General features: G+C 56.4%; 1 protein-coding gene across 1 annotated transcript in view; it reads left to right on the top strand.

Annotated features, from left to right (window-relative positions):
• Positions 1-14,450, top strand: part of MMS19 (MMS19 homolog, cytosolic iron-sulfur assembly component) — a 14,829-nt gene extending 379 nt beyond the window's left edge. Inside the window, exons 2-31 of the mRNA XM_027908267.1 lie at positions 3,206-3,254; positions 3,967-4,067; positions 5,542-5,627; positions 6,034-6,108; positions 6,653-6,722; positions 6,914-7,042; positions 7,250-7,311; positions 7,582-7,668; positions 7,940-8,014; positions 8,301-8,378; positions 8,679-8,820; positions 9,194-9,348; positions 9,547-9,625; positions 9,861-9,986; positions 10,262-10,343; positions 10,674-10,771; positions 11,135-11,272; positions 11,509-11,664; positions 11,901-12,000; positions 12,154-12,256; positions 12,363-12,437; positions 12,573-12,699; positions 12,783-12,883; positions 12,959-13,015; positions 13,128-13,314; positions 13,428-13,510; positions 13,606-13,770; positions 13,851-13,910; positions 14,032-14,132; positions 14,213-14,450. Coding sequence (XP_027764068.1) covers positions 3,206-3,254; positions 3,967-4,067; positions 5,542-5,627; positions 6,034-6,108; positions 6,653-6,722; positions 6,914-7,042; positions 7,250-7,311; positions 7,582-7,668; positions 7,940-8,014; positions 8,301-8,378; positions 8,679-8,820; positions 9,194-9,348; positions 9,547-9,625; positions 9,861-9,986; positions 10,262-10,343; positions 10,674-10,771; positions 11,135-11,272; positions 11,509-11,664; positions 11,901-12,000; positions 12,154-12,256; positions 12,363-12,437; positions 12,573-12,699; positions 12,783-12,883; positions 12,959-13,015; positions 13,128-13,314; positions 13,428-13,510; positions 13,606-13,770; positions 13,851-13,910; positions 14,032-14,132; positions 14,213-14,240 — 2,975 coding nt within the window. The 3' untranslated portion in view covers positions 14,241-14,450. The remainder of the gene's footprint in view (positions 1-3,205; positions 3,255-3,966; positions 4,068-5,541; positions 5,628-6,033; positions 6,109-6,652; positions 6,723-6,913; positions 7,043-7,249; positions 7,312-7,581; positions 7,669-7,939; positions 8,015-8,300; positions 8,379-8,678; positions 8,821-9,193; positions 9,349-9,546; positions 9,626-9,860; positions 9,987-10,261; positions 10,344-10,673; positions 10,772-11,134; positions 11,273-11,508; positions 11,665-11,900; positions 12,001-12,153; positions 12,257-12,362; positions 12,438-12,572; positions 12,700-12,782; positions 12,884-12,958; positions 13,016-13,127; positions 13,315-13,427; positions 13,511-13,605; positions 13,771-13,850; positions 13,911-14,031; positions 14,133-14,212) is intronic.
• The last annotated feature ends 254 nt before the right edge of the window (positions 14,451-14,704 follow it).

The following is a 14,704-nucleotide window of genomic DNA, read 5'->3' as shown; positions in this document are numbered from 1 at the left end:
TTCCCAGCAGGGTTTGAGGCATTTGGATAATTTGTCTTTCTGCTTGGAGCAGCAATTTGGTGACTTTGTTACATTAGGGAAGTTGCAGCTTCAGGAACGTGGCTTTCTAAGCATAAGGAGGCATGTTTGTGTTTCTAGGCACTGGCTTCAGCGTGTTTCAGGAAGGAGCTGAGAGAGCAGAGAAAGACTGTGTAGGTTACCTTGTACAGAGGAGTAGCTTATAGACCTTTCCCAAAGCTCATGGATTGTGAACTGATCCATGGTATCTTGATGATGAGATGAGTTGGCAAAACAAGAAGGTGACCCAGTGGCCCATGTGACATAAAGAAAATGCCAAGGAAATTTGGGGGAATTCACTCCCTATGAACTGTGTGACATTTAAGAAGTTGCAGAAGAGTTGCACAAGGTCTGTGACATATTTGGGATGGATGCAGGGAAGGATAACCTTACAACTGCTGTTATCATCTCTAGTTGTGTTACATAAATGCCCAGAGAAAGCTTTGTCTCTTGAAAGACATACAAAGGGAATTGCCTGTCCTCCCCTCTCAGCTCTCCTCAGGCTGTGATACTAGTGACAAACCCACCTTGACAAATGGGGGCGGAGAGCTGGGAAGTGTCCTTCAGCCTTTCTGACCTCACACAGAACCACACATCAGAAAGGATTAAATTGCACCATGTGTCCTTGAGCGAAAGGGAAGGTTTTTTTCTAACCTCATGGCTGCTGTGTAATTGTTGGAAGAAACACATTGAGCTTCCCCTCTGTGTTGCTGAGGACTAAAAGGAGCAGAAATTGTCAAGTGGCAGAAAGGCTGTGGTGCTGTCACAGGCAGCTTGGGCTGCACAGGTCAGTGGGTAGCAGGAGGAGGTTGAACTTGTCTTTATTAAAAGATGGGGAGAGAAGGATACTGCTGTTAGAGAATTTATCACACATTCCCCATGAATGCTGTGCTCATGTTTTGAGGGTTGGAAAGGCCTGTTTTGGAAGGCTTACAGAAGCGATTAATACCTAGAAGGACACTGTGTGAAAGGGGGGACAGATCTGTCAGGAAAACAAACAGGTTGGTTCAGAGTAGCAATCTAGCGTAGGGTGATTGACATGCTTCTCATTTGCCTCTGGGACCATGGAAATCCCAGAATAGGAAGGCAGCCCCTCCTGCTAGACAGAGAGCTGGTATTCAAGGTGCATTATTAACCTTGAGGACAGAGGTGCTGCTGCCAGATGTGGAGGCAGCAGTTCCTCCGGCTCACCATGTGCCTGCCGTGCTGATGAGGCAGGTCCAGTCAGCTGTGCTTGCGCTCGCACCATGGCACTGCCTGGGAGCAGAGCCTGTGCTTGCAGCTCCTGCCAGGGCCGGGTGGCCACGCCACATGAGGTGAAGGTGGTCACAGCTGGGTCCCTGAGATCAGAGTGAACTCCCTCACTGAGCTGAGCCGAGGGGCTGCTGACCTCGCTGCTCCTGCTGATGGTATCTGCATCAGTACCTGATTGTGGTTTGGTCATCCCACTGCAGCTCTTTCCTGTTGTGTAGCTTTGTGTAGAAGCTGCTTTCAGTCTCTGCAAGACACAGAGAGGCAGAGCATTTGGCTGCAGAGACAGGGTTTGTCTCAGACCTTCTCCATGGTGGTGTAGAGACTTGAGGGCTCTTCATGAGCTTGTGGAGTGGGATGTCGGGACGCTGGGTGTGGAGGGGCCATCCAAGCTCTCCCAGCGGCCCACTCTGCTTTGGCTGGTGCACTGCGGCCACTTGCTGTTTCACTGTTGTTATTCTGCAAGCATTTTTGCCAGCACCTTACAGCTGTCAGTCAAGGCCCCCCCTGTTCAGTCTGGGCCTGTCGACTCTGAGACCTGCTGGGCTCTTCTTCTGCGCAGCTCCCTTTATCTCTTCTGTCCCTCAGTCCAGGCTCCCTCTCCCTGCTGCGCCAAGCGGGATTGGAAGCTCTATCTCTGGAGTCTGGGCTGCCTGCTGTCAGAAAACACTGTCATCCCATCCCCAGAGACAGCTCTCTGATGAACAATGTGACTTAATACTGGAATTAACTGCTTAGGAAGAGACAATAAATGCTTGCAACACTGGAAGACAGTAGCTGGGACAAGGCCTGGGAAAGCCTAGAATGAAACCTTTGGGCTTCTGAGAGGATGTTCCCTGTCAGTCATGTAGGTTCAGCAGGGCAGAAGGTTAAGCAGGGCCCTCTGGAGTGCCCAGAAATGCTCGTGAGCAAAGACAGTGAGTCTTGGTGACTGGAAGGTGGTTGTTTTTTTTGAGCAGGCTGAGTGCTGTTTTATCCACATAGAGAGTAAGGGGTCCTGCTTGTTTCCCAGCAATGTCCCTTGCCACCTGAGCTGCAGGTTAGGAGTCTGAAGGTAAGGCAATTCCTTGTCTCCCACCCCACGTCTAACCAGAGCTTTCCTTCTGGGAAGGTACCACGTTGGCAATGGATGGTGGGAATGGAGAACCTGCCCTTCTCCAAAGATTCTTGTTGGATGCAGCAGGTCCTTACCAAAGCCTCCTGAGGAGTGACTCTTCCCCCAGTTGAGTTGCAAGAATATGGAGGCAGGAGGTGAATGAGGCAACCTAGCGAGGTGTCTGAGTCAGAGCTGGAAACAGACTTCAGGAATCCCAGCACGTTGTCTTCCTCTGACCACAAAGCTGCCTTTCTCCCTGCCCTCCACCTTGGAGGGAGTTTGTGCAGGTCTTGTTCAGCACAGTGTGGAGGTGACGGAGCCGAGGTGGGAAGCTGGGTGATCGCTATTGTCTGGGCTGTTTGCTCGGCCAGTTCTCCCTCAGGAAGCACCTGGGGAGCTGCCCTCTGTCTCCTCCCAGCTTGCTCACACTGGAGAAGAGCTTTTTAGTGTCTCAGTGAAGTGGAGCACAGTGAGGCTTCTCTTGGGAGCCGCACATTGGTAATGGATTCAGCCAGGCTGTGGGGAGAGGGTGGAGGCAAAATGCAGGCAGGTTCTACCCTGACTGTTTGCTCTCAGCTCTGATACAGTGGAGGCAGCTCTCGGTCTCAGAGATGTTTGCAGCCAGGGCTGAAGGCAACTCCACCAAGTGCACATGGCTCCTTCAGTGCTTAGTGAAGAACTAGCACCGAACAGCCTTTCCCACCATGGCGCCAGGATGCTTCCCAGTATCCATCTCCAGCACGGTGCCTGCCTGACACACTGTGAGTCTCTTTGGTTCACTCTCTTTACCTCTTTTTCCAGGAGTGAAAGACGGAAAGTGGACAGTGCTGCAGCTTGTGGAAGCCCTGGGGTAAGAAAAGCCTTATGCATGTTATACATCGGGTAAGGGCCTTGCAGGGACATTCCCAGAAAGAGGCACAGTTAGAAGGAAAAGTGTGCTCGTCCAGGATGAGCCTCAGCACTGGTAGACACAGCACAGCGTGCGGGATGTTGTCTGCTCACAGCAGAGGGCCTGAGTGGTGTTTTACCCTCCCTAGATGTGGGAGCTGTTTGAGAAAGAGAAGAGCTGAAGCACCTTTTGATGCTCTCCCAGGACCGAGGGGAGGTGTTGTGGCAGGCAGTGAGCTGCAAGGCGCTTCTCAGCTGGGGCTGTCCCCAGCAGGAGCTGCCTGAGCACACAGCTGCACAGCACCATGTTGTGAGTTGTCTGGCACTCAGCTTTTGTTCTGTCTCCAAGCTGGGGGGCTGGGTTCGCCCAGCTTGTAAGAGGTTTTACTCTTTTTTGACCCTTGTGATCTTGGGAGCATCATGCAAGGGCAATTTCTTTAGTCCTCCTTGGGGACCTGGATTTCTTTCTGTGTGGCTTCTGCGGGGCCAAGTGCATGCAGCACCATCAGGGGCAGAGGAGTCTGCTCCCTGCTGGCAAGTCAGGCAGGATTGGGCCACCCTTCCCAGAGAGTGGCACCTCTTTGTTTCAGTAATGTGTCTGCTCAGGATGTGCTTCCTGCTTGGGTGTCCCTGCTCACAACAGGCCTGTTGGGCTTTCTCCTTACTTGGCCTAGGTTTTGCCTGGAGAACACAGATCCTCGGACACGAGGGCGAGGCATCCAGCTGTTGTCACAAGTCCTGCTCCAGTGTTACTCCCTGCTCCAGGAGAAGGAAGGTAAGGACTGCTCTGGGCCCCAGAGTGGCTGGGGGCAAAGCCTGTGCCATCAAGTTTCTGTCCTGCAGTCGGCAAAGGGATTGATTTAGCACCATGGCAACTTTGTACACATCTCTCAAGAATCAAAGTCCAAGGAGGGCATGAGGCTTCACGCTACAGGCTTTTTGCTAACCTCACCACACAATTCGGCTCACTTTCTGAGCACGCCAAAGCCCTGGGCTGCAGCTGGTGGCCCTGACAGTGTGACAGTGTTGCATACCTAGTGGGTATGCTCAGTGCCACGTGGGACACCTTGGGGACATATCTCTCTGTCAAAAATCCTTGGGTGGTGATTCAGGGCAGGAAAACAGTTCTTCACACATCAAGTCATGCTGCAGCCCTTCAGCCTACCCACGTTAACTCAGGGGTCTGGGAAGAAGGGGAGATCAGTGTAAGGATGAGAGTGGAACGGGGGACTGGAGTGGGGAGAGGAAGATACCCCATTCATGGAGGCAAGGGGAAGGTCTGGCTCTGTTAAATGCCCCGTAGCAACTGGCTGGCAGTAGGGGAGGCCAGTAAATGCTGACAGACTTTAGCTTGGACCTGGGAGTCTTGCAGATGGGAAGCAGGCTCGCAAGACAGGGGGGCCCGGCTAGTAAGGTGAAGGAAGGGAAGGATGGAAGTAAAAGGTGCTTAGTCCTTGGCATTTGGCTCTCTGTACGTGAGCCAGGCAGGGCTAAAAGCAGCTGTGCATAGAGACTTATCTACTGGAGTAGCTGGAGTCAGGTGTGATGACTGTGGTGGGAACTGGGGTGCTCTGGAGGAGCAGCCAGAAGGGAAGGTTCAGTGGGGGTGCCTGGCAGAGTCAGGCAGCTGAGCAAGGGGACTGAGCTGGGTTAGAACCTCGTGTCCCTCCTCATGCAGTTCATTTCTCAAGCACTGCGTCAGGCTGCCTCCTGGAGGGGTGAGTTTCTGCAGCAACTGTGGGCACAGGATGCTGCTAGCTGGCTCTTCCAGTTTGCTTCCTGCTACCACTCCCCAGGGCCGGGGTGTGAAGGCGCCCGTGGCCGTGACTCAGGGGCCGGGAACGTGTTGTGGAGCCAAGTGCGAGGAAGCTGGGAAGCCGGAGCTCCTGCTCCAACCCTGAGCCCCACCCCACGACATTCTCCAGCCTCTGCTGAGCAGGCATCTGCTGCTCTGTTGCTGGTGTCTGCTCCCACATGTCTGGACAGGCCAGGGCAAATGCCTCTGGGCAGCTCCAGCACCTGCATTGGCCGGGGGTTGCTGCTGCCCTGCTGTGGTCACGCATGATCTGCTCATGGGGGGAGGGCGTGGGTGTTGGAGCCAGGTGGGTGCACCCAGCAGTGGCAGTTCTTCCCATCCAGCGGTGCAAGATGTGCTCGCTCTTAATCCATCAGCTTGTAGTTGAGGTGGGGGCAGCACCCAGCAGCTGCATTTCCTGTGGCTAACACACATTGGTGTCTCTTTCTGACAGTGCTACATCTCGTCCTGTTCTATGAGAGCCGGCTGCAGGACCATCACCTGGTGATCCCATCTGTGCTCCAGGGACTCCGAGCCCTGGTGAGTTTGCGCTCCCCAGCCCACAGTGCAGGGACGCGCTCCGGAATGGTGTTGGGAGGTGCAACACCTGGGTACAGGTTGGAGCAGCGTGTCAAGCAGGGTTCATCTGGCTTTCAGTCTGTCTGGCAGCACTGCCCTGTCTCCTTTGTGCTCTTGCTGTGCCCTTTGCAGAGGGAGACTACCTTGATTTCCTGCCCTGTCCTAGTACTGGAGCAAGGATTCCCTGGCTACCCTGGGGAACAGCACAGATGATGAGCATCTTGTCCTGTCCTGTCTGGGGAGGGGGTGGTGAGCTCTCCCCGTTATGGGAGAGGATCCTGCAGGCAGCTGCTGTGTGGAGGCAGGAGCTCTGTTATGTGGCTGCCGTAATGGTTTTCTATTCTTGCTTTTCTTCTCCTGTTCCCAGAGCATGTGTGAGGTGCTGTCCCCAGGGCTAGCGGTGTCTGTGCTCAAAGCAATTTTCCAGGAGGTACATGTGCAGGTGAGCGATGTGATTTCCCATCTTCCTTGATCCCTGTTCCCTGTGTGTCTGGGGATGGCCTGCCTGCCCTGAGGACAGGTGACATTCAGTGCAGTGCTTCTGCAGAGCTTAGAGACAGCATGGCTCACTGTAGAGCGAGAGGCAGACAGCAGCTGAGAATCCTGGTTGACCCTTGTCCTCTCCTCTCTCAGCCCTGGGGGAATTACTCCCTTTGGCTCCATTCTGCAGGCTATGTTTAAGTGCCCCCAGCCCAATTCTCCTCCAATTTAGGATTGTTTATGCTGGCAGTGTCTTGGACATAATGCATGGCCGTGGTGTGACTGATGGTGTATTCATGCAGTGATGGACACAGTCATGTTCAGGAGCCATTGCATAGGCATGTGCACACTTTGCATGTGATAAATGGGATCTGCATGCCAGGAAGTAGCAGCTGAGCTTCTGGGGGTCCTGCCTTCTCCTCAAGGGCATGCGCTGCCTGTGGGTAGTGGGTAGTGGTGCTGCCATGTGTAAAGGGTGTTTTTGATTGCTCTGCTCCTCCCTTCAGTCCTTGCTGCAGCTGGACCGACACACAGTCTACAGCATCATCACCAACTTCATGAGCACCAGGGAGGAAGGTGAGGGAGCAGATACCAGAACCACTCTGGGGTTGTTGAGACTGGGAAAATGGCTCACTTTTGCCTTACCTGAGGGCTCTTTGGCTGGGAGAGCTGGAAGAGGACTGTGGGGCTGGGGAAACTGGGCTGATTTAATGCCATGTTGGTACAGTCTGGTGTCCTGCACCTGCTCATGCTCTTTCTTTCTGCAGAGCTGAAGGGCCTGGGTGCCGACTTCACCTTTGGCTTCATCCAGGTCATGGACGGAGAGAAGGATCCCCGCAATCTGCTGGTGGCCTTCCAGATTGTGCGTGATATCATTACCAAAGACTATGCCCTGGGTGAGCCTGAGCATGCTGCTGAGCTGACTGGGAGACATGTCCCTTTTCTTTGAGCCATTAGAGGGATGGCTCTTGGGTCTGGCCAGGGGTGAGGTGGTCCCTGACATGCTTTAGGAGCTGCAGAGCCAGCCTGTCATGGGTGCTAGACACAGCTGCTGGGCCTTTTTTACCCAGCACCTCTGCTCACTCCCTCTCTCCTCCCTGCAGGTCCCTTTGTGGAGGAGCTGTTTGAAGTTACATCCTGCTACTTCCCTATTGATTTTACTCCAGTGAGTGAGTCTGCCCTGTGCCACAGCCTGTTCCTTCTGGTGTTTTCTCAGGGGGTTGTGTCCTTTTGGGGAATGGGAGGAGAGGGTGGGCAAGAGTCTTGGCTGGGCAGTGTTGAGCTGTGGTACCCAGCTGGACAAGCTGTGCACAGCTGTCTGCGGTGAGTGGCACTGCCACTGCCTTGCTGGAGATGAGGCAATGCAGCCTTGGCTGATGGCTGGGTTGGGATGTTTCCTGACTGGTGGGTGACCTGCTCTCTGCTTCCTTTCCAGCCCCCCAATGATCCTCATGGCATCCAGAGAGAAGACCTGATCCTGAGTCTCCGGGCCGTACTGGCCTCCACACCCCAATTTGCTGAGGTAGGGTGTTCTTGAGCACAGGCTGCCTTTAGTAGTGCTGCAGCTCTTGCTGTGGCTCTGTGGGATGGAGGCAACTGGGACCAGGAGCTTGCACTAGGGCACTCTGTCTCCTGTAGGACTGGGCATGGAGAGAGTCCTCCTGGGAAGGGTCTGCCTGTTGCAACTACCCCTCCACCAATGCTCTCCTGGCAGAGGCTGAGCTTGCAGCCCTGCAGGACCATGGATGAGGTGGTGCAAAGGGTGGGCTGAGTGCAAGTGCCTCTCTCTGCAGTTTCTTCTCCCTCTGCTTATTGAGAAGTTGGACTCAGAACTGCAAAGTGCCAAGCTTGACTCCCTGCAGACTCTGGTAAGGATGACTCCCCTACTCCTTTCAGCCCACAGCTGACCTGTGGCAGCAGCAGCTGCCAGCCAGTTCTGAGCCCTTGTCCCTGCCTGCCAGAGACTCTCCCTTGCAGAACCACAAATTCCAGAGTCCCGGTTTGGCCTGCATCACTCTTTCCTGTTTTTCTCTCTCTCTCTCTCGAGTGATTCGTGCAGCTCAGCATGAGCCTGCCAGGATGGGCAGTGTCCCTGCATTATGTCCTCCTGATACTGGCTTCTCTGTGATGCTTTCTCCTGGCTCCTTCTTGCAGACTGCCTGCTGTGCCATCTATGGGCAGAAGGAGCTGCAGGAATTCCTCCCCAGCCTCTGGTCATCCCTGCGCAGAGAGGTGAGTACTGCAGGGCTCCACCACAGCTGGGCTTCTGCTGAGAAGGAGCTCATGGCCAGACCAGGTGTGCCCCATATCTCCCAGCAACCTGCACCATTGACCTTGAACAGCCCCAGATGAAAAGTGGAGGGGACAGGCCAGCTCTATCAGCATGTCCCTGGGGCTTGGATGTGCCCTGCTGCATGTTCAAATCACGTGGGAAGTGAGGCGGGAGCCTGAACCCTTCAGCCTGTGTTCAGAGCCTGAAGCCTACAGTTGAGATCAGCGTGGAACTCGGCTCATCCACAGCCTCTCCTGCAGGTGTTCCAGACAGCGAGCGAGAAGATTGAGACGGAATGCCTGGCCGCACTGCATGCCCTCTCTGCCTGCCTCTCCCGCTCTGTGCTCAGCTCTGATGCTGATGAGGATCTGCTGGATTCCTTCCTCAGCAGCATCCTGCAAGGTAACTAGCAGAGAGACTTACTCTGTCGTGAGCAGCTAGGCCTGAAAGCATCCTCCTAGCTAGAGATCTGCCCCCCTCTTCTCTTTCAAGCCTTTTTCTCTTTCTGGCCCTCACAGCCACTTTCATCTTATCCAAGGTAATTGGCTGCAGGAAGGGAGGAGAAGGGGATTGAGCTGCTTTCCTCTCTGCAGGGATTGGGTGTCCAAAGCTGTGCTATGTGCTTGCAGCTGTTGGAAGCTGCTCAGATAGGAAGGCTGTGCTGCAGCGCCAAGCTGCGCCCCAGCAGCACGTCCCTGCCCAGCTATCAGCTGCGTCCCCACACGCGAGGCAGAGGAGCTCTGCGCCGGTGCAGCTGACGCCCAGCCTATCTCAGATTGCAGGCACCATCTGTGCGAGCCCGACATGAAGCTGGTGTGGCCCAGTGCCAAACTCTTGCAGGCAGCAGCGGGTGCCTCCCTCCGCACCTACCACCGTGTCACCCGCAGTGTCCTGCCCCTGCTGCTGGAGCAGTACACAAACCACCCGCAGGTGAGGGGCACCCTGGCCCTGCCAGCACAGGCAGTGGGGCTGAGTACACCTCCTGGCTATGCAGGGCTTGGTGGGAGCAGGGTGCCTAAGTGGATGCCCTGGTCCCATGGGCACCCTGTGGCCTCTCAGCACTTGGCCAAGATGCAGCTGAGTCCCAGCAGTGAGGGTGATCTGGGTTATGCCTCTGTGTCCCTGTAGAGCAGCCAGAGGAGGACAATCCTGGAAATGCTGCTGGGCTTCCTCGAGTTGCAGCAGAAGTGGGGTCATGTGGAAGAAGGTGAGGGTGACTGGTTCCTCTGGAGTAACCTGTGTCCCAGGGACTGCTGGTCGTGACCTCCCTTTTCTGTATGCTGACAGACAAGGAAAGTTCACTGATAAGGGTGGCTGTATGTACGACCCCCTGCCACATCCCAGGGTCCCTGCATGGTTGGGTGCCAACTGCAGGGCCCCAGAAAGGGTCTGTTAGGTGCTGTCATGGTGGCTCTGCAGTGACACCATGCCCCTCTCTCCAGATGAGAGCACTCTGCTGTCACTCCAAGCCCCGGTTTGTTCTGTGGTGTTCTCGGCGCTGACGGATCCCAGTGTGCAGCTGCAGCTGGTTGGGATCAAGGCACTGACTCTTCTGGGCTCTCTTCAAGGTTGGTGCCTTGTTTCCTTTGAGGAAGCAGAGGGAGGTGTCACTCCCTTTTAGGAGATGGGATGTCCTTGTCTGCTGCCTGTAGGAGTAGTGGCAGCATTTTCTACCTAAGCCGTGAGCACCAGGGATACTTGGTCTCTCTCTTGCCTGTTTTTGCTGGGTACCTTGTATCTGCTGTGATGCCACTAGCCTGGATGAGGGGGAAGGATGTTGGCCAGAACACCGGCATCTTTGCCTTTGGCTGAGGACAGTATTCCTCTATGGCTCTTGTTCCAGGCTTTTTGTCTTCCTCTGACCTGGAGCTGGTTGTGGATCACCTCATCCGTCTCGCTCTGCATGAGGAGGATTCCCAGAGCAGGTGAGGGGTGGGCTGGCACCACTGCAATCATCCACACTCTGGGAGGAGGAACAAAGCCTGGCTTTGCTGCAGAGACGGGCTGTAGTCTGGAGAAGGCACAGGAACTCTCTGAACTAAAAGACCATGTGGGATAAACCAGGCAATTCATGGGCTGGAAATTAGAAAGTCTGGGCCTGTCAAATCAGGGAGCTCTGCTCTGCCTGCCAGAAGTGTGAAAAAGGCAGATGGCTCAAAAATGAGCTTCTGGAGGCACCTGTGCAGCTGGTGTAAAAGTAGCCCCAGATTTGCAGTCCTCATGTTATCTTTCCCACTCTTTTCCCATCCTGGCAGTGAAGCAGCGATGGAGGCAGCCGGGTCCTTGGCTCCCATCTACCCAAAGGTTTTCTCTGGACACATGGTACCCAGGCTTGAAAAGGAGCTGCAGTCAGGTAGGGCTGAGAAGGGAGCAATGTCTGGTTTTGGAGTGAAGCTTGTCGCATCCCCATTCAGTTCCTGCCAGGCAGTGGGGCTGTGCCACATGGTGTAGATTGGTGGCTCTCCTTGGGGGATTCCCAGTGTGTTGGCACAGGGAAGGCTATGGCTGTCAGGCAGCCAGCCCATGTGGCCAGGATCATCCTCATGGGAAGGAGCTGCCCAGCTGCAGAGCAGGCAGAGTGCCTTGGGCCTGGCACAGGCTGGGTCTGCTTGCTGCCTCACCCCATCTACCCTGGCAGGGTCTGGTCCCTGACTGCCCTTGGGCGAGGCAGCCTGGGGTCAGCCCAGGCCCACTCTGAGGTGTGTTTCCTCTTCAGAGCGGGAGGAGAGCTCCCACAGCCACTGCTCCCTGCAGCAACGCTGCCTGCAGGCCCTGGCAGCCGTGTCCACCCACACCAGCATTGTGAGGGAGACTGTCCCTGTCCTGCTGCAGCATCTCCAGAAGGTGCAGAAAGGTAAAGGAGCCACAGCAGGCAACTCCATGTAGTGTGTCTGGGCAGGAACCACCTCTGTTACTGATGATGGCTGAGAGAGTCAGAATGAAGTGGTGAAAGGAGCCCAGGGCTGGGATGGGCTGTGAATCCCACTGGTGGCCTGGGAGTCGGGAGGGCTGCATTGTCCCAGGTTCCTGGTACAGATCAGGGGGCTGGATGCTGAGGCTGTTTGATGTGATGGTGACTGTGCCCTGCAGGGAGTGAGGCCGGAAACACCCAGGACATGGTCTCTGTGTGCCAGAGCCTGCACCGTGTGGCCCTGCAGTGCCAGCAGGATGCAGAGGGCTGCTGGTACTTCCACCAGACAGTGGTGCCATGCCTCCTGGCCATGGCTGTGCAGGCAGCCATGCAAGGTAAGTGCAGGGCTGGAGTGGGAAAGGGGAGGGCAGGGACCTCCCAGGCTCTCTGGAGTCCCTGACTCTGCAGTCAGCACTCCTGCTGATGCCCTCTGGCACCCATGGGTGACTGTGGGCCTTGCTGCTCCCTCACACTGCCCCAGAGCCCTGCCCCAGTCCAATGTGGGTTCAATGAGTTGTGCCTGCTCTGGACAGCAGGCTCCAGCAAGTTCCTTTCCTCCCACTACCTGCAGAGAGCACCCACCTGCTGCTGGGCAAGGCACTGCTGGAGGAAGAGGTGCTGGCGGCCATGGTCCCCGTCATCAGTGCTGCCACCACTCACCTGAGTCCTGAGTGAGTGATGCTTGGGTGGGAAGCTGGACACTCCATCGTGGGGAGGGGGCAGGCTGTGTGCCCCCTGCTGCCATCTGTGCCTCCTGGGAGGTACTCAGGAGCTCTCTGGTAACCCTCCCAGAACAGCACATTGCAACGTTTCTTTTCTCCTAGACTGGCTGCCCAGAGCGTGTCTCATGTGATCTCCCTCTTTCTGGACGGAGAGGTCTCCTTCCTACCCCAGAACAGTTTTCCTTGCTCCTTCCAGCCTTTTGGGGTGTGTTTGGTGACTGGGGCTGGGGCACCAGAATGGGCAGAGAATGAGGATGTTGGCATAGGCTGGCAGCAAGGACTCTGACATGGGCATTGTTCTTCCCTCACAGGATGGGGAGTGCTTGGAGGCACAGAGACGCCTGGTTGCTCTCCTCATGGCCTTCGTCTGCTCCTTGCCCCGCAATGTAGGTTGGTGGGGAGCAAGGTGGAGAGGAGCCCTGCCCAAGCACCCTCCAGCCTGTGTACACAGGCAAGCTCCACAGGCAGAAGGAGGGAGCAGTTGTAGCCCTGGGCCATAACACAATCCATGTCTCTTCCAGGTGGCAATTCCTCAGCAGGAATGGTTGCTCCGGGAGCTGCTGGCACTGAGCTGCTCCTGCAACTGCCCTTTCACAGCCACCACAGCTGCCAAGTGCTTTGCGGGGCTGGTGAACAAGCACCCAGCAGGTAAGTGGGCTGGGGTAGATGCCATGGGTCCCTGCCCACTGCTGGCAGGAGGAATGGATCAACCTGTCCCTCTGTGTCCCCAGGGCAGCAGCTGGACGAGATCCTGCAGCTTGCAGTGAACAGGATGGAGCCCGGCCTTGCCAAGGGACCCTGCCGAACGCAGGCGCTCACCTTGCTGCTCTGGGTAAGGCCTGCTCTGGATGTGTGAGCCAGAGGGGCAGCAGGGGTCAGCCTGGCATTGACTGTTCTGCCTGCACAGGTGACCAAAGCCCTGGTGCTGCGCTACCACCCCCTGAGCTCCTGCCTGACTGACAAGGTAGGTGGTGGTGGGGCTGGGTGGTGTCTGAGAAACCTGCCTTGCTCCCCCACATCTGACTGGGGACCCCCCAGCAGCAGGGCACCCCTTCTCAGAGCTCTCTCCCTCACAGTTGCTGGGCCTGCTGGGTGACACGGAGCTGGGCCCAGCTGCGGCCGACGGCTTCTCCCTGCTCATGGCTGAGTCCCCAGACGTGCTGCACAAGGGCTGCCACGCCGACGTGCGCATCATGTTCCGCCAGCGCTTCTTCACTGACAACGTCCCCAAGCTGGTGCAGGGCTTCCACGGGGCTGGTCCCGGTGAGAGGCCACCCCCCAGCCTGGCCTCACCACCCCTGACCCCTTACCCAGGGGACCTGAGCCAGCATCCCCTCCTTCTCCTGGCTGCTTTTGACCATCTCTGCTTTCCACAGACGTGAAGGCCAATTACCTGAAGGGCCTGTCCCATGTGCTCAACCACCTCCCCAAACCTGTGCTGGTGACAGAGTTGCCCACGGTAAGAGCCAGCCTTGGTGGCAGGCAGGGGGAGCTGTGACACTGCAGAGTGCATGGTTTGGGGTTATTCATGACTCCTGTATCCTCTCTCTGCAGCTGCTTTCTCTCCTGCTTGAGGCCTTGTCCTGCTCAGACCGTGTGGTTCAGCTCTCCACACTGAGCTGCCTCCAGCCGCTGCTGCTTGAAGCTCCCCAGATCATGAGCCTGCATGTCGACACACTGGTCACCAAGTTCCTCAACCTCACCTCCAGTCCCACCATGGTGCGTGCATCCCCTCCTTCCTCCCTGCAATGCCCCTTTCCACCACCCCCTTGTGCTGCCCTCAGCCCTGTCTGTTCCAGGCTGTCCGCATCGCTGCCCTGCGCTGTGCCCATGCACTCACCTGCCTGCCCACAGCAGTGGTAAGTGCTGCTGCAGCACCCTGCTGCCTGCTCCTGCATGTAGAGGGGCAAGGGAGTCCCAAACCTCCTGGGGGGCAGCCAGCACCCAGTTCTCTCACTGAGACCGCCTTCTGTCCTACAGCTGCTCCCATACAAGGCCCGAGTTATCCGGGCACTGGCCAAGCCTTTGGATGACAAAAAGAGGCTGGTGCGGAAGGAGGCGGTGGCAGCAAGGGGGGAATGGTGAGTCGGTGTGGCAGGAGCTGCTGGGGGGTGCCCACATGCACAGAACACAGCTAATGGCACCATCTCTGTCCCCACAGGTTCCTGCTGGGGAGCCCAGGCAGGTGAGTGCCCTGCATCCCCTTCCTGCGCTGACCGACAATCTGACTGGTGCCCTGCTAACCTGCCAAGCCATCCAACTGATGCTATGGACCCTCAGAGCCCAGTGTTGCCCTGAGTGCCAGGGCTGGAGTGCAGAGGCCAGCAGAAAGCACCTCTCACTGCAGCACCTTCCCAGCACCCACAGCAGGGAAGGAGCTGTGCTGCTCATGGCTTGTCCACCCTCTCTTGCAGCCGGGGACAGTGAGGGACAGACCTGCCACACATGAGTGGAAAGGACAGGTCTGTGCACACGTGTGGTTTGTGATAACCCACGTGCCAGAGGAATAAATATATCTGTTTTGGTAATGCTCCGAGGGCCTCCATGCAGCTCGGGCTGAGACTTCAGTGCCCCTTCCGTATGTTGAGCAGCTTAAGGTGCTGCTGGTTACGTGCCCTGCCCTTTATCCTCTTTTCACACTGGGGAATCATGG

The sequence above is a fragment of the Empidonax traillii genome, unplaced genomic scaffold (assembly GCF_003031625.1).
Source record: "Empidonax traillii isolate 1590-97213 ecotype Southwest subspecies unplaced genomic scaffold, ASM303162v1 scaffold27:size3997909, whole genome shotgun sequence".
In the NCBI taxonomy this organism is placed as follows: Eukaryota; Metazoa; Chordata; class Aves; order Passeriformes; family Tyrannidae; genus Empidonax; species Empidonax traillii.
The sequence above is the reverse complement of the archived record's forward strand: the minus strand, read 5'-3'. Positions and strand labels throughout refer to the sequence as shown.